This window comes from Cebidichthys violaceus, unplaced genomic scaffold, assembly GCF_023349555.1.
Source record: "Cebidichthys violaceus isolate CVI_PGR_0920_01 unplaced genomic scaffold, fCebVio1.0.p SCAF_31, whole genome shotgun sequence".
Lineage (NCBI taxonomy): Eukaryota > Metazoa > Chordata > Actinopteri > Perciformes > Stichaeidae > Cebidichthys > Cebidichthys violaceus.
In genome coordinates this window covers 2,940,965-2,963,519 of record NW_027176495.1, presented here as the reverse complement: position 1 = coordinate 2,963,519, position 22,555 = coordinate 2,940,965, and the positions used below count along the sequence as shown (strand labels likewise).

The 22,555-nt window shown below is 42.4% G+C and overlaps 1 protein-coding gene across 4 annotated transcripts; it reads right to left on the bottom strand.

The window, feature by feature from the left end:
- Positions 1-858: 858 nt before the first annotated feature.
- Positions 859-21,917, bottom strand: si:ch211-278j3.3 (E3 ubiquitin-protein ligase RNF19B). 4 transcript variants are annotated; one of them, XM_068724665.1, is made up of 11 exons: positions 21,684-21,917; positions 14,482-14,774; positions 14,171-14,350; positions 13,052-13,551; positions 9,555-9,760; positions 9,295-9,442; positions 6,991-7,153; positions 6,401-6,515; positions 3,360-3,491; positions 2,588-2,858; positions 859-2,457 (listed from the first exon to the last, which is right to left on the bottom strand). In XM_068724665.1, exons 3-11 carry the CDS (start codon positions 14,321-14,323, stop codon positions 2,193-2,195), a joined length of 1,953 nt encoding a protein of 650 aa, XP_068580766.1. In that variant the 5' UTR covers positions 14,324-14,350; positions 14,482-14,774; positions 21,684-21,917; the 3' UTR covers positions 859-2,192. The 4 variants fall into 4 exon arrangements, with proteins under 4 accessions (XP_068580766.1, XP_068580765.1, XP_068580768.1 ...); XM_068724664.1 differs by having other exon boundaries at positions 14,171-14,774; XM_068724667.1 differs by having other exon boundaries at positions 2,588-2,837; positions 14,171-14,774.
- Between the last annotated feature and the right edge of the window lie 638 nt (positions 21,918-22,555).

Genomic DNA, 22,555 nt, shown 5'->3' with positions numbered 1-22,555 from the left:
AATATATGTTGGTACAAATGATAAACTAACAACTATAAAATCAGGCTTCTTTCTAGGGAAATGCTTGAATATGTTTTGTATTTTGGCGCCCTCTTTTGATGACAACCAAATATTACAGCCATCTTTAGCACGGTAATATTTGGGGATATCAGTAGCACGACTAGTAGCTGTAGGTTATTGTTTTAACAAAATAAACTATAAATTGATGTTTGAATAATTTATGAAGACAATGGTTCCAAAACTGAGGATCAGGACACCTAAAGGGTTGCCAGATGAATCTGAGGAGTCTCAAGATGATTACCAGAGGAAAGCAGACAACAGCTCATGTCATCCGCACAAAGTTATATTCATCTTTTTAGATTTTCCCCAAATATTTGCTTATTTTTCTGGACAATTATTGGATAATTTTATATAACATAAAGTAATTCTAGAATTACGGCTAGTCAAATTGCAGTTTGTCATGTTATCCTATTAGACATTTGTGTGAAATTGTCAAAATGTCCCAGATGGACGGACAGACAAGCCGTAAACATGACGCCTCTGGCCGTGGCTGTCGGCACACAGGTGTCAGACTGTTGAACCAGACTTGGAGTCGGTTAAACAGGTTCACAAGAAGATATTTCAGGGGCCACAAGCCACACAGATTATGAACCATTGGGTAAAATGATTAACATAATCTGCAACAGCTCCAGTTCAACTTCCTTTGTATGACCTTTGCATTAAGTGTCCTGTCTGTACCTTTACTGTAAAGCTCTACCGTTCAGGTAAAATGCATCAAAAACTATTGGACCATATTAGGAAATGGACAACTTCCCCTGAAGACAAATCAATTCGTGACACAAAGTATGCATTGTGTTTTTGTCCTTCATGGTGAAATCTTTATTTCATTTCTCTCCACAACCCAGCACAGGTTATCATTTCATGTCCGAGTTCATCTCTCACAAGTATTTCACACTCAGGAAGCTAAGCAGAGCGTACAGTCATGTATTCCTCATCAGTCATCTAGTGGGGTTATTAGAGTTTAGCCTGAGGTGGCATGCTGCTGTTGTAATTTTGGTGCTCTGTGATCATTTGAGAGGGTCTTTAGTTTATATGTAATGCTCTCAGCGGCGCACACTACTGCAATTACACAGACTGCTGTGTGTGTGTGTGTGTGTGTGTGTGTGTGTGTGTGTGTGTGTAATCCTGGATACACAGCCAGTAGTAGAATCATGCAGCTACTTTTAAATTTAAGACTCTTTAGAAAAAGACTGCAGTTTAAAAGGAAATAGCCTCTTAAAGGCTAAAAGCTGCACTAAAATGATGCAAACGTGACATTGCCTCCTGTCTGCTTCCCTGGAAGACTGTGGATTTGAGATCAATAGTTTTAATTCATGGATTTTAAAAGCCATCCAGTCAATAGAATCGCTGCCATAATGTCACAGAGCACGTTTTTACTCCAACAGAGAGCAACAGTTACAGGCTTCAACAGTTTTCAGATGTCATTCTCAACTGGTTCACACAAGAGTAACAGTGCAGCATGCTTCGGCAATTTAAAGTTGTCCAATTTAGGAGTGACCAATGCATCTTAAAATGCTGGAGGTATTCTCTAAGGTAGAAAATAAAAATCACCCGTACTGTCCCAACGTGGCCTGGGAAGCGTGTGATATTTACTTGCTGACACAACAGTTGTATAGATTCTTAATCCCCCATAAAACAAATCATGCTTGTGGGTGTCTCTTTATTTGTAAAGGGAGCAGGAGGAGGGAGGTGAGGTCACTAAAAGAAGTGTAGAAGTACAGCCAGACGAAGAGAGAGTGTCATGAAATAGATGTATGACCGGTGGGATGTAAAGTAGTCTCTTTGAAAGGACAACATAGGAAAAAAAAAACATGCTCTCAGTCACTTCCGCTTTAGATGCAATAATGGACGCTATCCTGTCTGCTTTACAGTCTATCCCCCTCCACTGCTTATGTCATAGTCTCATGCTATTCGTCTCACACACACACTCGCACACGTTTTCATTTGCTCTCTCTAAACCCGCGTCTTCCTTAGAGGCTGGAGCTAGAAGGCAACTGGTGGGAGGGCCTGTCTTTGAAGCAGGAGGTGGCCTTGGCCAACGATTTTCAGGTCAATCCAGTGACATGTCAGCTCATGGATTTCTATATTTCTGTAAAATCTCCAACCAAGTACAAAGCCTGCATTGGAGGACTTCATACACCGTCTATTTCAAAGACTGGGAAAACTGTCCCTTCACCCCCTCCTGGTTTCTCTCTTCCCTCCTGCTCCTCTCCTCCTTCTCCCTCTCGTCTTCCTTCCAGTTCTGAGGCACACAGGTAGTCTTGGGACTGGGACTGCGAGTGTCCCAGGGACTCCACTGACAAGCTTCGGCTAGACAGGATGCTACTTAGGCTGGACTGGCGGGCGCCTCTGGGATGGGTCTCAATTTCCACACGGACCTCAATATTGGTTCCTTCCCTGCGGTGACAGTAGAAAGACAAATAAATCAATGCAAAGCAGCCAGCTAGTTCACCATCTTAGTTTTAGGGTGTTAGAATGCTAAATAGCACTAAACACAAAGTGCAGTAGAGACAGAGGCAACATTTACCTCAAAGGCAGCGCTGGTGTGTCATCGCGCTTGCTGTCAGGCACAATGACCACCTGGCAGTCTGATTGGCTGTCCTGCTGGGTGTATCCGTGGTGTTGTGTGGCTTCATCCAGTTCCTCATAGCTATCTAGCTCCGGGGGCGTGGTGCTTGTACTGGGGAGGACGCCCACTTCCTGCACACTGACTCGGACTTCCTGGACGCTGGTGTCGTTGGGCGTGGCTTTTTTCTGACCTGTCCAGTGGTCACTGACTACATGAGAGAATAGAAGATCTATAAGAGAAGTTGAAACTTCATCAGATCAGGTCGCACTTTGGAGCACAAATTACAATGCACTTAGTACTGATGTCAAGAGTCCTTAACTCAGGTTGATTACAAAGTTATAAAAGGAATAGCTCTTTAATTTGGGATATACACTTAATAACTTCCGTGTTTTGTTTATTATATGAAGCTAGCCAGGAGATGATTCCCTTAGCTTAGCATCAAGACTGGGATCAACTAATCTGGCTCTCGCCAAAGTTCAAAAACATGCCTACCAGCACTTCTAAAGCATACTGATAGACACAATGTATGGTGTTTGTCTGAACCACACACAGACAGTAATAGTCTTTATGCTAAGCTAATTTAAGCTAAGCTATTTGCTGCATGGCTCTAGCTTAATGGTAAACGTTGAAAAATAAGAGCGGTAGCCATTTTCTCATCCAGCTCTTGGGAAGAAAGCGAATGAGCGTGTTTCCCAAACTGTCAAACTATTCCTTTACTTTCTGTACTCACAGCTGGCTAAGTCCTCCAGCTGGATTTTGTGTGTTTCAGGAGGCTCACTCTGCGGTCGACACCAGCCGTTCCTACAGAGCGACATGGGGACGACCCCATAGACGTAAGTCAGCATTAGCGGCACACCCACACCTGCAGGAAATCAGAAAAGCATGAGAAAACAATTCATAACACATTTCTCATTATGATTGGTCTTGAGTTTGAGCCCCCCCAAAAAAAAGAGTACCCTTGCAATTTAGTTTTGCACTTCAATAAAGTAGGAGGTGAGGGACAAAACCAAAAGCAGCAGAGGACAGAATGTCCAGGTGTTTAGTCCCTGGTATAGATCAGGCTCCAAAGATACTGGATTCTAGACTTCCCATAAAGCAACAGGATCTTTTGGTAGACCCTCCATGCCCAATAAATCCTCCACATATTTCAGTCGTTCTGTTTTTACGTTTTTGTCTCCTCGCCAAAAGCAAGATGTAACTTGAGTAAATGACAGACTTGGCTTCCCTGGAACACATATGATATAGTAGTACTCCCTGTGACCGATAAATGCATTTATGTTAATGGTTTAACATTTTACGACATGTTAAATTGATGGACGGCCCCTTTAAACAGTTTTATCGTTATACTATTTCTGTAATACCGCAAATGAACACAAGAGGGATCCCCTCCTGCTTCTCTGTGCACAAAGCTCCTCTTGGCATCATAGCCTCCATATCGATGCAACTGTATTGTTTCAAATACTGGGAGCTCTGCTCATGCTCCAGCAGGTTATATCTTCTCTCTTTGCACGCTTATTAATCCATTCTCTTTTAATTGGATGCAAGCCGATCATGCATTTTATGTTTTTATTATAATCTGCTGCATATCTAAATGTTTTTGTATATTTATTAATCTCATTTCATGCCCTTGACATTATGTGATTTGTGAATCTTGATTATTCTCATCATATTTTATTTAATTCATTGTAAGTCAGTGTTATATGTTTTGAGTTCTATGAGATGCTGTTATGTTGTCCGGGACACTCTTGGACAATTGAAGTTGTTAATGTGTTTAAACCTTTAGTTGCATATAGTATACTGTAAGTTGAATATGCATTTATCATAATGAGAAGCGGGCGAGAGTGGCCCTGCATTGGACACTAGAAAGGTAAGAGCTAGAAGCAAAACAGCAACCGGTATATCGTAAGAAATGACTGCATCTAAAAAGCCCTTTTCATATTTGGTTATTAGTTGTCTGATGTTAGTAGACAAAACTATAAAATAATAGACAAAGTGTTTGTTGCAATAGATCATCAGCCTTCATAATAAGTCAAAATAAGAAAAGCACAAGTTAGATTTCTCCCAACTCTCCTTCCTTCACAAAAGTACTTTCAACAAGCCACACAACTCGATGAGCAGCAGCCTCCCTCCGCTGTGTGATTATGCAACCTGTGATTGAGACAGGAATTTGGTAACACAAAGCGGAGCCGTCCAAACAAAGGGACATCATTAACACAGCGGGAACACCGGGGCGCTATTGACTCAGCAACAGGGTGAAACCAGGGCAAGAGGATGAGCCTGCCAACCAAAACGTCCACAGACAGAGCGGATGTGTGTGTCTGTTTGAGTTAAAAAGAGAGAAACAACAAGACCGGGAGCTTTGAGTCAAATATGAGAAACAAAACAACAATGGTAGTGCTGAGAGAGAAAACAAAATGAGACTAAGGGGGAGTAGAGACAGGGATGCAAATAGAAGTAGAGATACACAGGTGGTGGGAGGTGAAGGTGAAAAGTAGAGTGCAGCTAAATTCGTTTGAGTGTGTGTGTGTGTGTGTGTGTGTGTGTGTGTGTGTGTGTGTGTGTGTGTGTGTGTGTGTGTGTGTGTGCCCGTCAGTGTGCGGCTCAGTGATGGTCGTGACGGCGCAGAGGGAAGCTGAGAAGCTGCTAGAGCCTTGAGGATTCCTGTCACAGCCGTGCATGTTTCCTGCAGCAGCCCTGAATGAGTGCGTTAATGAAATCTAGTGGTATGTTTGCATACAGACACTTAGCGTGTGGGTATTTATATGGCTGTAAAGGTTTATGATAGATCAAGCCTGGATGCATGTTCATCTCATGATTATTTTTAGAGACCTTTTTAGTGTTTGTGCACGAACATCTGGGTAACAACCCAGAAACTGTGAAATATGACTTTGAGGGCTGCCTGGATCAGAAAACATGTGATTCCACAAGCCATTCAGATTTGGCTCCCCTTCCTATGTCACATGCAGGCTAATTAGAATATACCGCCCCAATCGGAGTACCTCTACCTACAGCTTGCAAACTACCTTTGGAAAGGAACGCCATTCTTTTCTTTTCAGGAGGGGGACATTCACACACAGGCAACAGTACGAGAAAAATGTGCTTTTTGAAGGGTTTGAAGTATAAACCTGAAAATAAGCGTAAAAATGCGCCCTTAATGTAATAGTTTCACATTTTAGGAAATCTGTTCATTTGCTTTCCTTTCAAGAACAATTATACCATTTCTGTGTCTGTATGGTAATTGTAAAGCTCCTGCCAGCAGCTCTTTAGCTTAGCTTCACACAAAGACATGAGAAACAGGAAACCGGCTCTGTTGTAAGGTAACAAAATCTAGCTGCTCACTGTGTCATACGTTGTTTGAAAATAAGCATATTTCCTAAAATGTTGAATGTTCATTTTATTTTGAAATGGTGTGTTGAGTGTGGAAAGATGTGGTGTTTCTCTCTCTCGTTGATCCTAGTCTCTTCACTCATTATTATTATTATTATCATTATTATTACTCATTATTATGGAAGGGATTATTCGAGACACTCCACAGCTAGAAGCCCACATTAATCATCTTTTCTTTAATGGCTCTTTGATCCACATGAATACTGCCCTCAGATATTAGATTCATTTGAACTACAGCTTTATTATTCAAATAAAAAAAGATGATTAACATATGCTGCCTCTCTGGTGTCTGACCTAAACTGCTCTGTCTCAGGACATGGTGGTCATGTGATGCTTCTCTGTGAGCAGTACAGAAGGTAGCCATGTCGTCGTTGTGTTCCTTACCCACAGTGATAGCCGCTATGACCGGCGACACAAACACTGACATCATCACCCCACTTGCCACAGTCAAGTAGTGCTTACTTCCTGAGATATTGTTTTTCTTACAGCGACCATGGACCTAGAAGGCAATACATAGAACACAAATTAGATGATGGAAATTGAATTTGATTCTTGCTGTTCTCCTTCTCTGCAGCCACTTATTCATGTCACTTATTCATGAGCACTAAAACATGCGACCCAGCATGCATGAGGGGAAAGGAAACCAGCCTCATTGAGCCACACGAGCAATCACAGAGCTCCAACACAAAGACCGACACAATGAATGAATATTAAGGGGTGCCTTTCATTTCCAATTCACTTGATTCCATGTATGAGTTGATTACATGCAACATTAACATACTATTCAAATACTACTGTATCTGATGGAAGATGTTGGTTGATTCAGAATAATTCATTTCACTTTAAACATACTAGTCAGCCATATTTGTGGACTGCCTGCTGTCCTTGCTGACACATGCACAGACTCACCCAGAGTCTACACATGCATTCAAAGGTTGTTTGACGTGGCACAGGATTTACTGGTGGTTTGGTACCTTGCGGCCCATGTAGATTGGTATGCCCACAATGATGACTGGGATGGCGATGCCCGCTATAAGGGAGATGACCACCGGCGCTCCGAGCAACATGCCCACCTGCCACAGAACCTTGCGGGTTTGAGACCACGGCTTCTTCCCCCAGAATGTACATCCTGAGGGACTGAGGCACACAGGAAACACAAGGGAGATCAGATAGGAGTTCAAAATATCAGAATGCACGCAGTTCAGAAACCAAATGGTAAAAACTAAAAAACATGTAGCCATTGTAGCGCTATGGCTGTATGGGTGGCAACGTCGCTTCCGTCAGTTTGTCCTCCACTTTGGTCCAGACTGAAGGAGCATGAAAACGTTTTGAACAGACCCTGAGGATGAATCTTAATGAGCTGAGTGATCAACACACGTTTCTTCTAACAAATGAATCGAATGACCTGCCCTGACTTTTCATGTACTGTCATCATTCATCAGGTCAACATTTTAAAATGTGCTGATTACGTTTGTTTTGTGACCCAATACCTGGCAAGCTATGACCTGACATATTACTTATTACATATAGTACCTTGTTTTTATGTCAGCCTGCTAACAGGTTAAACTAAGACGTGAACGTGGTAAATAACAATAATACACATTAATACATGTTTACCTGCTGAACATGTTAGCATTAAGCTCAAATGCCAAACTTCATTCTTAAAATATACACAAATGGTGTGAACACTCACAGAGCCCATAATGATCCTAACGCTTAATGCAGCCGAACGCTGACTCTCACCTCTAACGATGTTGAAGGACACTTTGTTTAGTACTGACAACAGTAAATGTCTCATTGCTGTGTTACATCATTACACAAACTGAACGACCTCATCTGCATTTCTCATTCTAGCTTTGTCTCTTCTAATCAATTACAGTAATTTGCATCTACTATCACACACTCACTTATCGTCCGTGCTGCTGTTTGATCACTTAATATGACGTTGGGTACAACAAGTGTTGCCTTAAAGTGCTTCTTTAATGTAGTATCAGCCTGTGGTGTAATTCTAACTGCCAAGGAGAGCAGTGCAACACTGAATAACGCCGTTTGTCTTAATCAAGTAGCAATTAAGTTGTCGGAGCAGCAGTGACAACATGAGCAACACAAATAGCACCTCAAGGCTGTGTTATTTCTGAAAGCATGCGTCTGTATCACAACAGCAAATGTCACTTTGAGGGTCTAAAAGCCTGGGGGGGGGGAATTATGGGAAGGTATTAAAGTCGCACTCTGCTGCTCTAAATTGGTCGATTTGTTGTGAGATGCTAAAAGCTTTGCCCTTCTTTAGGGCGTTCACTGTAATGAGAAGTGTGACAGGCAGCCAGGGATGAGAGGAGAGAAGAGAAGAAGGTGTTAAGACACAATGAGGCTCATGCAGACAAACACAAGAACTCTCTTTCTCATCTGAGACATTCATCAAAACACATGTGACACCATGGAAATGATTCATGACAAATCCATTCATATCGACACACTTCTTCAAATGCAGCTAATCAGCTTCTAGCTAGCCTCACAGCTTGAGTTACATATTCTGCCGCATGGAAATATAGAAGCAGATAGAGCATATTAATTGATGACAAGTCAGCAGTGACTCCTTCCAGCACTGGAAAAATCAATGGAAGCTCAGACAATGACTCCAAAGCAGTGCGGCCCTGAGACGATGACATAATGACTGGCCCAGTGTTCTCATCTCAGACTAGGTATTGCTTAAAAACATACTGGAATGTATGTTTTGTGAACACAGGTATACTAGTGAAACTACCAGTGAAACTACCAGTGAGACTACCAGTGAGACTACCAGTGAGACTCTTCTGTATCTTACACATGCTGAAGTTACTTCTTCTCTCCTTATGCTGCAGTGAAACTACCATCAAATTCTGCTGATCTTTGTGTCGTGGTTTTTGTGCGCATGCTTTCTCTGTGTACAGTCGGTCACACACACCAGAAGAGTTCACTGTGCTGATGCAGCTAATGATCATCTTTTAGAATATAGATATTTTGTTGATTATTTTTCAGATTTTAGTTTCAAATACTTTGTTTTGACCGACCAACAGCCCCAAATCAAAATATATGACATTCACAATGAATCCTCACATTTAAGTATTCTGCATTTTTGCTTGATAAATGACTTGAATGAATGATTTCTCAGTCATTATATTTGGCGTTGATGCATTCTTAATCGACTGATCATGCGATCGTCTGACCTCAAGGTCAATGAAGCTACATTGTTTGGTTAGATGTGGGCTCTGGGTTTGGCGTGTCAGCGTGTTCATGAGTACCTGAGGTAGTGCACGTCGGTAATCTCCTGCATACACAGCCAGCAGAACTGACAGGCACACACAGTGCAGTTCATACGGTTACAGCTGCCATCGTTGGTCTTCATGATGTAGGCACCGCAGCGAGGACACGCTTTGATCTCCTCTGCATCTTCAGCAACAGAGTTAATATGTGAGGGGTGTCCACACCATGTATGCATCCATGATAACATAGTAAACTCAAAAGAAAAAGAGAAACAGGTAACAGCAGTTGCGAGTCTCACCTCCTCCAGGTTCTTCATTGAAGACGTACAGCGTGGAGGCATCGTTGCCGCCGGAGGTGTGGCGGGCTCGCTGTCGCCGGGCCTGATCACACGTCTGGTTGGGGTGCCACAGCTGCCGACAGTGGTAGCAGAACTCGGTGTCACATCCCTCACGGCCACAGCTCAGCTTGGGACACTCTGCACAGCCGTAAGCTATCACTGCATAGCTGAGGAGAGAGGAAACACTGTCCATGAAAACATGATAGAGGGGACATACTGAAGGGATTCTGACTAAAGGAGCATCAGGCGTCTTGGGAGGATTAAATGCAGGCGCTCTTCCTACTCACTGCTCCACCCTGTTGCTCTGACATCTGCAGCTGAGACTCGCAGCGGCTGCCGTTTGATTCAAACGTCACAGCTTTGGTTGGCTGACTGGAATATCTGTGAAAAGCTGAGGTTTTGTTCATTGTTGTCTTTGCTCACAAACATACAATTGTTGACTGTGTGCCTCAGTAAATCTCAATTCAAGTGTCTGAGGAACTGCTTTTCACAGTTCAACTCCTTTCATCTCTAGAAGCCATTATGACGATAACAAGGAGCTTGATGCCTGTGGACCTAATCTCACTCCTCAGAAGGGACATTAACATACATTTTAATATTCAAAAGATCATGCGATTAATGATCAAATACAAGTGAAAGAAGCCGTGAGTGAAGGATTTGAAAAGCTCCTCTAGGCTGTTTCCTTCAGCAGCTCCAGCCTGATGTGGCTTTCAGGTTTGTCAGAACGGTGGATGAATCAGAGGGCAGCACACACACACACACACACACACACACACACACACACACACACAAGAGGGTCATCACACTGCTGCCTGGATCCCGCTAGATTTAAACAGTTTGTGTCTGATTTTCAAGTTCAGTCCCGATGGCTGAACATCAACAGCGCTGCGTGGACCAGCTCATGCATAAAAACATTTCAGGTATCTGTGAACATCTTCCTCAAAGAATGCAGCATATTAACACCATCTGTGTATCAAACACCTTTACACGCTTCATCATGCAAAGATTAATGAGGTTCTGACAGAACATACAGTCAACAGCAATCATTTCAACATTCATATCAATCCAATGTGGTGCACTTTTATTCCTTGCCCTGTAGATAGATCAACATTTCATATAGCCTTTTGGAAAACACATCCTTACACACGTATAATATATTGATTGTTAAAGATCCCCTCAGAAATGTTTTCAGACGTCTAAAAGAGACATCTATGAATTTGCAAATATTACTATAACTATTGGACACAAGAAGTCTCCTTCAGTGAATGTGTGGTGGAGGCTTCAAGCTTCCATATCACAGACGTGTCAGTTACATATCGGACCATGATTGACTCACATAATCCTCTGAAAGGTTCACATTCAGACTCATGAACAGAACAGGAAGTTTAGCGGTCGCCAAGGCGTCAGCCAATGAGGATCCAGCTAATAAACAACAATAGACAATCTCTGGTAGAGAATAAGTGGATGTACCTAAACTCTTGAAATACTTTAAAAGTATCAGCTACGTATATATATATATATTATATATATTCTATGAGAAAGGAAAAGCATTTGTTAGGCTTAAATACACACAATGTGTTTTGGAGGAAAAAACTGAATGGAAACAGAACTTTGTTTGTTTACCGGAAAGCTACTATATAATTAACAAACTATGTTAGACAGAAATTCAAACAAAGATGTTTTATATTATTCAGATCAATGTGATGAGCTTAGATCACGGTGGAGAAGTTAATGTAACGCTGTGCTCCGTCAAACAGACCACACAAAAACCCTTCCTCAAACATTAGTATGGTTATGTTAGGTAAAAATACTTGTATTTGACATCAGCACAGAAAGACACTTGAAATACTTGAAGTACTGCGGCTTCTGTCTGTGTGCGCTGAAAGACCCAGTAGCATCACATATGCAGCAAAAACATGACAAAGAAAGAAGCACTTTTTGCCACACTTTGTGAGAGCCGACATAATCTCCAGCTAAGCTTCTGTCACTAAGATCTCGAGGAATGCGTGTGTGTTGGGAGCATAACTGTGACCAGATTACATAATGGGTCACGTCTTCAAAGGCTACTCTATGTGGGAAGTATTTGTTAATTCAAGTATTAAACTCTGCTGACCTCCACATGTAAACTTGTTTTTAATATGTGGAGCTCAGAATTCTGCCGATCTGTAAGAGAGGCTCTAGAAATCCGATCCCGTTTCTCTGAGTTATATTTAATTCACCACAGCATCAGACAGATTGGCGTATTGATTTTTGCTCCACTCATTCATCATGACCAGGCTGTGAACACCGACAGTTGGGGAGACACACAGTCTAGCGCTGAGTCCTGAACCCTGGTGCATACATGCTTCTGACCACAAACATTCACTGAACATATTCACACACACACACACACACACACACACACACACACACACACACACACACACACACACACACACACACACACGCACACACACACACACACACACACACACAACAATTTCCCATCAGCAGCCCTATCCTGTTACCCCTCCGTGAACATTACGGTGATCCAGCGATGTATCAGTGTCTGTACATTTTGTTAACAGCAGAGGAGATGAGTTAACTCAGAACATGTTGCATTGCATTGTGGTCTATTGTGAGAATGGGGAAAAAAACATATCTAGTATATATTTCTTCTGTGTGTTTCTCCCTGAATCATTTATGATGAAGTCTTCGATGGATGTTGCGATGAAATGACATTGTAGCTGTGCTTCAAACATCTCTATGTAACATGATGTAATCCACATAACAGCCAGTTCTCCTCAGGGAGCAGGAACAAGTCGAATGGACCCAGACACGCCAAGCACAGAACTGTTCTCTAAGTGTCACTGGAAGTGAATTAAAGGCGAGTTCATCTCCCAATGCAACATGTATTCAATGTTACTACATGTAGTCCCGCGTTTACATTGATTATTGTAGATGCAAAGAGAGGCTTGCTTCATCATTCACGACCAGTCAGTTCTAGGATCTGCAAACATATTTTGGTTGCATCAAACTTTTTCACAGCCTTGGGATGCATATACAGCTCAAAGTGAGCTTTCTGTTGCTGTCAGTTCATCCTTTCAAAGCCCCGTCAATCATTCTGACAGAGAAAAAGTGCTTCAAGTCTTGTGTTTCACAACATAAAGCCGGTGGTGGGATGACAGGGCTTTGACAAGAACTGCCATATTGTAACATTGAAATAGGCCTCTCTTTTTTTGTCTCATGGTAATTACAGTACAGGGAATTGCTACTGTGTGACTGAAAGATGTCAATAAAAAAGTACATGTTTCTACAAGTTTTGATGATTTAGAGAAGCCATTGTTTTCATTATTCAACCTTTATTAAATGTTGTTAGGTAACTATCTTCATACCAAAAAAGGGTCTTAGTCATTATTTGTGATTGTGAAGGGAAACATTTTTTAATATGCAACCGACGGTGGTGTTCTGATTCTCACCTGCAGTCAGGTGCAGGACACCAGCGTGTATCTCGATCAGCAGCCAGGAAACGCCTCAACTGGTACTCCTCAAAGCGCTCCAGCAGCGCCTGGTCATCCAGGATGGCCCGGACGTCCAGTGGCGCCAGCGTCTCGGGGCACTGCGGGCACGCGATGCACACCCGGCTCTCTGATATCTCGATGCGCAGGTACTGGCGGAGGCAGTCAGAGCATGTTCGGTGGGAACAGGAGGTGAGTCGTGGGAAGTGGCAACGTGGTTGACTGAGCAGGCACAGTGGGCACTCCAGGTGTTCATCCAGCAGCTGCTCCTGGCTGGAGGAGGAGACGGACAGGACGCCAGTGGAGCCGCTGCTGACCCCGCCCACGCACTCAGCTGTGGTGGCACCGTCCTCGCCTGCCTCCGCCGCCGCCGCCACTGCTGCTGCTGCTGCTGCTGCTGCTGGCGGACCTCCTCCTTCTCCTCTTTCTCCTCCAGCCTCTTCTGCTGTGACGCTGAGGTCCTGTGAACCATTACAATCACGTATATTCAAAATATTCTAATTCACAGGTTGACTTGTGAGGGTAGTACTCTGCCGCTGTTCACAAAAATAGTTTATACTAAGAAATTCAAAAAAAGCAAATGAAACAGCCTCAAATTTCTAGTGAAAATCATTATTACTGAGTGTGTAGGTGGATACGGTGTACTTGGTTTCTAGGCAACATAATTTCTCTAAATTACCAATTAATTGAATAAACACTCTAATGGATTTGGGCTATAACAGTAGGAGAAAGGGAGGGAGCAAGCAGAAGCTAAAGTTAATGATCTACAGCCGCGCTGCAACTTCTTCTTTGTTCCTTACGAGACATTTTAATTCTGGCAAAAAGAAAAGACATAAAGAATGATGAAACAAATATAAAAATACATACACATGAGTACATTTTATTGTGTGTTTGCAAAGACAGCAATACAGACAAAACTCCAAGTAAACTTATTAACAGATTGGAATATAATAAAACCAAGATCAAACATTTTAGGGAAACTAAAAAACTGCTTAACTAAAACTCACCAAGTCTACCAGAAGCGTAAACAAAACTTGGAGGAATAACAGGATAAATCTGGGATTACATGCTGAGTCTCACCTGCTCTGGATGCTCGCTCGGGGTCAGGGTGATGGCCACGTCCTCTCTGGGCCAGGCTTCCACTGGCCTCTCGGGCTTTGGCTCCGATTTGGGCTTCCTGCTGAAGAAGTTCAGGAAGCTCAGCGGCCCCGTCTGCTGCTTGGGCCTCTTCATGGTCTATGACTAGAGCGGTAGCAGCAGCTGAGGAGGACAGGCCAATGACCATGAGCAGGATCCAAAATATGTGTGTGTGTGTGTGTGTGTGTGTGTGTGTGTGTGAGAGAGTGTGAGTTGTGTGTGTGCGTGGGTGGGTGTGCAGCGGGAGCTCTCACAGCTCAAAGTCTTGGAGCTGGGCGGCTGCTCTGCTATGCGAGGGAGGAAGAGCGGGCGAGATGGAGAGGCAGACGACAGGGAGGAGGTAATCCCTGCCCGAGGGGAACATCACTGATTTGGAACCTTTGCGAGGCCTGGTCACGTGATTTACTTTGTCTCTCTTCGGGCTCCTTTCCCTCCTCCTCTTCTTCCTCCACCTCCACTGCAGTTCGCTCAGTCCGAGCTAGTCCTGAACCGGCCGACTGTCCTTCATCGTTTTGGGCCTCCTCTTCACCGCGAGCAGTCCCTTTCCCTGGAGAGACAACATCACAAAATTACACTCAGAAATGATGGGATGTGCATTCTGCCTTTTGGTCAGGAAATATTTTGTTCCCTTCAGGAAAAATAAAGCTGTGAAAGGAATCAGAGGCTCTGCGATAGTTTCAAATAATTCTTCATGACATCATGATGATGATTCCAAGAAAAATATGAAACGTAAAAAGATTTTGTTTTGTTTAATGTGATGCATTACAGTAGAACACAATTTATTGTATTCCTTTTAATCATATTTTATGTGTACTTACATTTCCCATATTTTAATACATATCCAAAAAGATTTTACATTAATATTAATATTTTGAGACTTCTGAAATTGTATATTAATTTAATTTTGTGATATTGATCTAAACCTGGGAATCAGGACGAGGGTCATAGGAGAGGAGAGCGAAGCAAGAAAACCATATTTCTGTTTTACAGAATTAGATTTATTTTCCTGACTTTACTCAAACCTTCTTGTGAATTCATGGGGAATTTTAAACTATTCAAATTAAATTAAATTAAATGATGTAAGCCACACTGTCCAGCCCTACATCAATGCCATTTACAATGTAATAATGAATGTAATAACATGTTTTAAATCATTGGTGTTTAATCAGCTGCAGCTTTGATTCATACTGTAATTGAGCGTTTATTCTTTAACATCTTCTTGTGTGTGAAGCCCATGCATAGAAATGTCATCTATGAACTTCTTCTGAATCCTAATATACAGAACAACAGCAGCAGCAGCAGGACTTTGAAACAATCTGTGCTATGAGGTTTCATTTGTTATATTATATTAATATTAATTACTGCAAAACGACTCCACATAAATAAAAGATATATCATGTTTTAAATAGTGAACCCAGTCTCTGTCATTTAATGAAAAACCTAAGCAGACACATTGACAGCAACTACATTTTAAAATCTGACATTTCAACAATGTCACAAAAACAGCAAATTCAAACACAAGCAATGCCATTTAACTCTGAAATCTGTACAATCCCTTGAGAGCCATTTCTAATGACCAACAGTGGAGCAGATAAGACACTGAGGGGTTTGGGTCTCTGCGACCCGGCCTGGCCGACATACCGTCTGAGACATGAGCAATAAGGTCACAAGAGACGCAGAGAGCAGATGGACGACAGAGCGCTGTGACTGGATTGACAGAACGGATCGGGGGGATGCAGGGTGACGCAGAGGAGAGGCAGTGATAGACAGCGCAGACAACTCATTCTGTCTCCATTAGGCAGAGGCGAGCTTTCATAATCAGGCCCAGAGAGCAAAGAGAGCATGAGGTGATTCATGCAACCCCAGACCGATTCAAGTAGCTGTCTCCAGGTTGACGCTGCTGCAAACCGGACCGTGGAACACGGCATGAAATATATGTGATGATATATTGACATCTATTTAAAGATCCTTTTCACATTCTCTAAAGTAAAATCTTGTATCTTTAAAAGTTGTTTTTTTAATATCAAATGAATGAGCCAGGGTATGCATGGCTACAGGAGCGATATGCCTCATCATTCTTCTAACAGGGATGCACAAAGACTCTGGATTTATGTAACACTGCAGTGCCTAACCTGCCTTCTTGCATAGAGACTGAGAGTTGCAGTAGTATTTATATTCTAGTCTTGTGGATATGTTCAAATCCCCATGAATAGCAGGCTCTTCTTGCAGCAGCACATCATTATATACAGTATGGTAATTTAAGAGTACAGAACAGACATTCCTGCCCTTTGAAAAGTTGGCACCATAAACTGATGATTACTGTTGATATTTTAAATGCAAGATATTTTTCCACTGTAGCTCTGTTGGAAATACTGTATCTCTGGATTTTGCTGTGATACAATTTGGCCAATAGGCCAAAACGTAAGAAGGCGGTTTACTGAAATGCACGGAGCATTGACAAACAGCTGTTAGTTATCGATAAAAAAAGCTGCACAACTTTAAGATCCTTTATGAAAGGATGTTCTAGGAAAACTCATTCAAATGTATGAACCAAATATTCAAATGAGTTAACAGATTTAAAGAAAAGACAACTGAATGGGGAAGAGTGCCAGATAACAGTAACCCTAACCCTAGAGGTGAAAGAAAGTGCTAATAAACACAGATTCAATCAACATCTCTCAGGCCTGGTGCTCTTCCAGGCAGCAACAGGAATATGAACTGGCTGGACAAGAGGTGTTTGTGAACACATTTCACACAGGCAGACACCACGGAGGATAGAATATCAAAGTCTACCGTATCCATGCAACTCTTACAAACGGCTTCCTGTGCTGACAAATTGAGCTCAGTGGAGTTTGTTCAAAAGGTCTACTTTACTTGTTCCAACATTTAGAATGATACAACTGTGTTCTAGTAGAGATTCAGACTCATTTCTCTCATGAAAACCTTCGTGTGCAGGCTTTACATATTTCATGTTTCCTTTTCACCAAAGGTATCTTTTCTGCATCGGATTCCCAGCCCGTGTTGTGCATCCGCCTGAATTTCCTCAACATCCGTATTCCACAGGGACTAACTTTCTGAGTACAAGAAAGCCAAGTGCAGGTTCCAAAGCACCGACCTCTGTGATGAACACATCACTGCACTGCTGTTTATTTATAGACATAATTCCCACATATGAAGACATCACAAGCACACACATAACACTTTCAAAAGAGCTCAATTTTGCATGCAATGCACATACTGTCTGCAGTGTATCTACACGTTCACATTGACACGCTCAAACACACACATGCACACTGATACATGCAGCAGTAGACACATACACACTGATACATGCAGCAGTAGACACATACACACTGATACATGCAGCAGTAGACACATGCACACATAGAGTTCAGTGTTTTTGAATTGCTTGGTGGCTTATCACTCCACACTAAAAAGACAGATAGCCAAGTAGTTCAAAAAAGACTCTTTGCAGCTTAACTTAGACAAGTTGTCAGTTTGAGGGAAAGTTCCCATCAGAAAGTCAGAAATGTTTGATTTGCACAAACCTCATGCTCTTACATAGCTGAGCAATGATAAAGCCACAGGACTGTTGATATGAATTTAGATCGGACAGAACATTCTGTCAACGAGAAGTCAAATATCTTACAACCTAAATGATAACATTGCCATACACAGAAATAAAAGGGACTTTGTGCTGAAAGTTCACACATAAATATAGACAATAAATTCATTTTCAGATGAAACAAATGAAATTATACAAACATAGTATTTCACTATTAAGTGTTGGCTAACTTTGCTGAGTTTTGGCACCAAAGGACCAAATATGAGCTTGCTCTGGTCCATACATGGCTGCCAGATTCTACAAGGATTTAGTGACTCAGACTTGGATCGATCTGGACAAACAACTAAGTGTGCCTAAGTAAGGCGAAAGCTGGGCCAAGAACCTCCGGCTACCTGGGCAGAACTTGTTCTTCATCTGACCAAACCTTCCATTTATCACAGAACATGTTCTTTCACTCCATGTGTCTTGTTCACAATCTGTGCAGAGAATCCTTGCATTGTTTTGGATCATCATCATCATCATCATCATCATCTTGAATCAGATCATGTCTCCATCAGAAACAAAGACCACTAACACACACACACACACACACACACACACACACATTTGAATTATGTGGATACAGAGATGGGAATGACAGAAGAAGAAGCTTCTCGCTGATGAGACGCTGTTTGTCTTCTATGATCAGAGGCTATGATACAAAATGAATGTGTAGAAAAGGATGCAAGACATTTGGGAATATTTCCACTGGAAATAACAGTGGAGCCATAAGTTTAATTTGACAAAAACCTCCTGCTGACAGTTTTATGTCCCCAAAAAAAATCCAGACTAACAGCTGCACTAATAATGAAACATCCTCTTATATCTTCCGCGTAAGACGAAACAGGAAGACTTTTTTTAAAATGATTATTATGTTGAACAAACTTTATGACCTCTCTCCGTAAATGTGCAATGACAAGGCATTGGGGGTGAGATTAAGGGGGAAATAAGAGTCCTGCTGTATTTAACGTCATCCCTCAGAAGTCTCAGGAGGACATAGTTAACAACACAGGGGATGGACACAGAATGCTGCTCGGAAAGAGAGAGTACATCTTCTGTAAACGGCTTAATGATTTTTCTTTTCCCTTGAATGAGAGAGTGTGTGTGTGTGTGTGTGTGTGTGTGTGTGTGTGTGTGTGTGTGTGTGAACAGGATACAGTAAAATGCTCCTGAGGCCAAAGACACACTTACCCTCTTTACACTACAGGACGCAGGCGCTCCGGAAACACGGCCTTAGCAAGAATTCAAATTCTTAAGGCGTCTCAGAGGATTACAGAGAATTAAAGGACAAATTCAAAATCTGTCCTTCGAACTTTCTTTCAGTGCCAGAGCACGCAGTAATAAAATCACTAATTCTGATTTTCACCCCTCCATTCTAAATTCTAAGCTATGAGATTAAATTACCTTGAATAACTGTGATAACACTGTAAGTTATGTGGCATACACACGAGTGAAACTGCAAAGTGAATCATACTGTAAGCTGCTGCTAAAGGTTTGGGAGACATCCAGTACCGCTGACAGTTAAGTAGCCACACCACTGGAGAGGGTAAGAATCAGTTACGTTGAATTCAGTCCCCTGGGAATTAAGATAAAGAAACAACTCTAGTCCTGAAACATACATCCTCTAGTGCCTTTCTGAGCGCTTTTACTGTTGGTCTGTATACTGTACAACATACAGTTATTCATAAAATAATAATAATAATAATAATAATAATAATAGTCATACAACCTGTTTCATTTACATATAACGGTATGACATGTGTCTCCAGGATGTGGATCTGTCTAACTCAAGAGGACTTCCAGAAGATGGCTGTTTGACCTGCTGAAGCACTTTACAACTGACCGACACTCATTCCGTGTACTAGCAGCTACGCTAGCTCACATTAACCGAAGCTTCGGCCGCACGTCTCGCTCTTTAGTCACGGCAGCAAACCCGCATGTTTTATTTATTTCCAACAGGCAAAAGAAAACTGATCCGTTGGCCAAAAGCACCAGCGGCCTCATTACATAATGTACAAAGGTTTTGGCTGAAGTCTTGTTGACATGATTCAGCATGTTGATTCACATACATTCTAATCCGATATCACAAGCAGCACACACTCAACACATTCCTGAAGGAAAAGTAATAAAGGTAAAACCTTGTAAAAGGGGCATTCTGCCAACCGTACACACGAATAAGTGTTTACCTGATGATGTCTCCAGGCTTATCGCAGCTGGAGCTTGGAGAGTTTTTATACAATCGTTCCAAGTACTCTGGCTCAACATGTGTTACAAAGTGGAGGCATGGAGTTCTAAAGACACATTCATTTACCAGGCAGAGAAGACCAAACTGAATTATACTATTGGGAGCATTATGGGAAATGTAGGACATCTCAGGCTGTGCTTTTCTGATTTTGACCATTATTTTTATAATCGGTCTCTTGGGAGTCATCAACTTTATGGAAGTGCAATACAAAGTAGCTGGAGTAGCCCTTTAAATAGCTTATGGAGGACACTGAAGGCACTGTTCAAAATGAATCATTAATTCATGTACAGGTGATGACACAGTGAAATGACTCTTTAGAGTGACGCCCTCTCACCGTAACATTTGACCTGTATGGTTGGCTTTGTGACAAGAGAATGTAATAGCCAAAGATAATGAATGTAAGTTACATTTGAAATGGGAGGTCATGACTTTAATGCTCTCAAATGAATCACTGTAATGCTGCGCATGTGAAAGTTATTCCTGGGTCATTATAGCCTTTCTGATTTCACAAATGACAGTCTATAGGTTAGTCTATTGTGGCACTGCTCCTATTGATGGCAGATCAAATGACAATGACAGATGGGATTATTACACAACCAGCATCTGCCCCGAAGCATCCCCCCCTTTGAAAAGCCAAACAGGCACGAAACGGGCCACCTTTTTTTTCATGATGTCCTTTGAATGAACCGTATCATCTCCACCGCCTTATCTCCTTAGTTTTGAAGCGTTTTTCGAGGACACTTGTTCACAAGCTGTTGCTACGCAATCGCTGATCAGAGAGGATGTCTGATGTTGAGTTCTGCCTTAGCTGAGGGAAACCTGATGCTACACCCTATTAAAGACCTCACTCTCTTCACTGGACACAAGCCCACATCAGCAATGCGGGTTTCAGAGGCATGAGAGTGACCTCAGCCTGCCCACACACACACACACACACACACACACACACACACACACACACACACACACACACACACACACACACACACCTGCACTTCACGGCATCCCTGACCAAAATGTTCTGTTTCTGCACCATGTGGCGCTCAACACTGAGCCTTAGTGACCTCTGGCAGCCTGCAGGCTACTTTATTTTGTTAAATAACCACAATATAAGGGATTGACATTTTTGCATGATATTGAATAGTAGCCTATATTGGTGTGGGATTGCATAACAGTGCTGTATGCGTTCGTAGTGTATTGTAACTCACTGATCCATATGTTTTGACTCCACAGATTAAATATGAGAAGTGTTTATAATAAGGGCAGGCCATTTATCGGGAATGCAATTGTAAACTAAAAGGAGCCTGTCATAATAGCATACTGATCAAATGCAGCCTTGCGTAACCTCCACATTTATTTAAGACAATCATAAACACATTTTCCTACTTCCACTTGAATAATTTACAGAGGGGTCTGTCCAGGGCATCAGTATGCTGTTGCAGGGAGTGGCATGTTTAATAGGCTACGTCTTCGCATTCACCTCCACCTCCAGACATCATAGGGTTCGGGTTATAAACACGGCGAGAGCGAATGTTAAGCGGTCTAAACGCGTCCCGAGGTCTGCAGATAAAACACACAATATGTTCTATTACGTAAAGGTCTCTTACCTCTCAGTGCGGCGCCTTCTCTTTGCAGCGTAGAATCAACAACTGGCTCCTCCCCTTGAGGACCAAACAGTAGCGCAGAAACCTCCCCAGCCTCCTCTTCCTCACTGCTGCACACAACACGCTATCTGGCCGTCAAAAGCTGCAGAGAGGCTCGGTGCGGTGGTCCCGGTCCGGTGTACGGTGCAGGAGAGGCGAGGAGAGGATATTCGCGGTGAGGAGAGCCTTCCCCCCCCCTCCCGGTGCAGCAGCAGCAGACTGATAGCTTTGCTGTGCGGCGGCCTGAGGGGAGGCACACTGCAGTGACATGAGCCAATGGGATGACGCAGAATCCCAGGATCTCCTATGCATAAATACCCAGTCCATTAAAACACACACACAGTGGTTCTCATGTTTTCAGTGCTAAATATACACACATGCCATCTCTTTTTATATTGTGTCCCAGTCAACCAGATATGTGTTGCTGATAATTTTATATTAAAAGCACATCGTATAGACCCAATACCCACGAGAGTGAACGTTTATGTTCTGTAAATATAATAAGATACATTCCAGTAAATTCAAAACCAACAATTGCTTCGGGATCTCCTGACGCCCCTCCTGAGGCCCTGGACTCCAACTGTTAAAAAACACATGTTGCATAACTCACAGGGCACGCTTCAAAAGGGTGTGAGGTCAAACTATACATTCTTTGAGATTAGCCTAATCCCAAATAAATATATAGGCCATGGATGTGCGTCCCTGTTTTTGTGGGACGTTCTGATGTGTCTGTGTGTTTCGCCACACTGTGATGAAGTTACTATCTCAGAGAACTCTGCTGTCACCTGGTTTTTGGAAGTATGTCTTCTAGTCAAATTCCGTTTCAACTCGTGAAA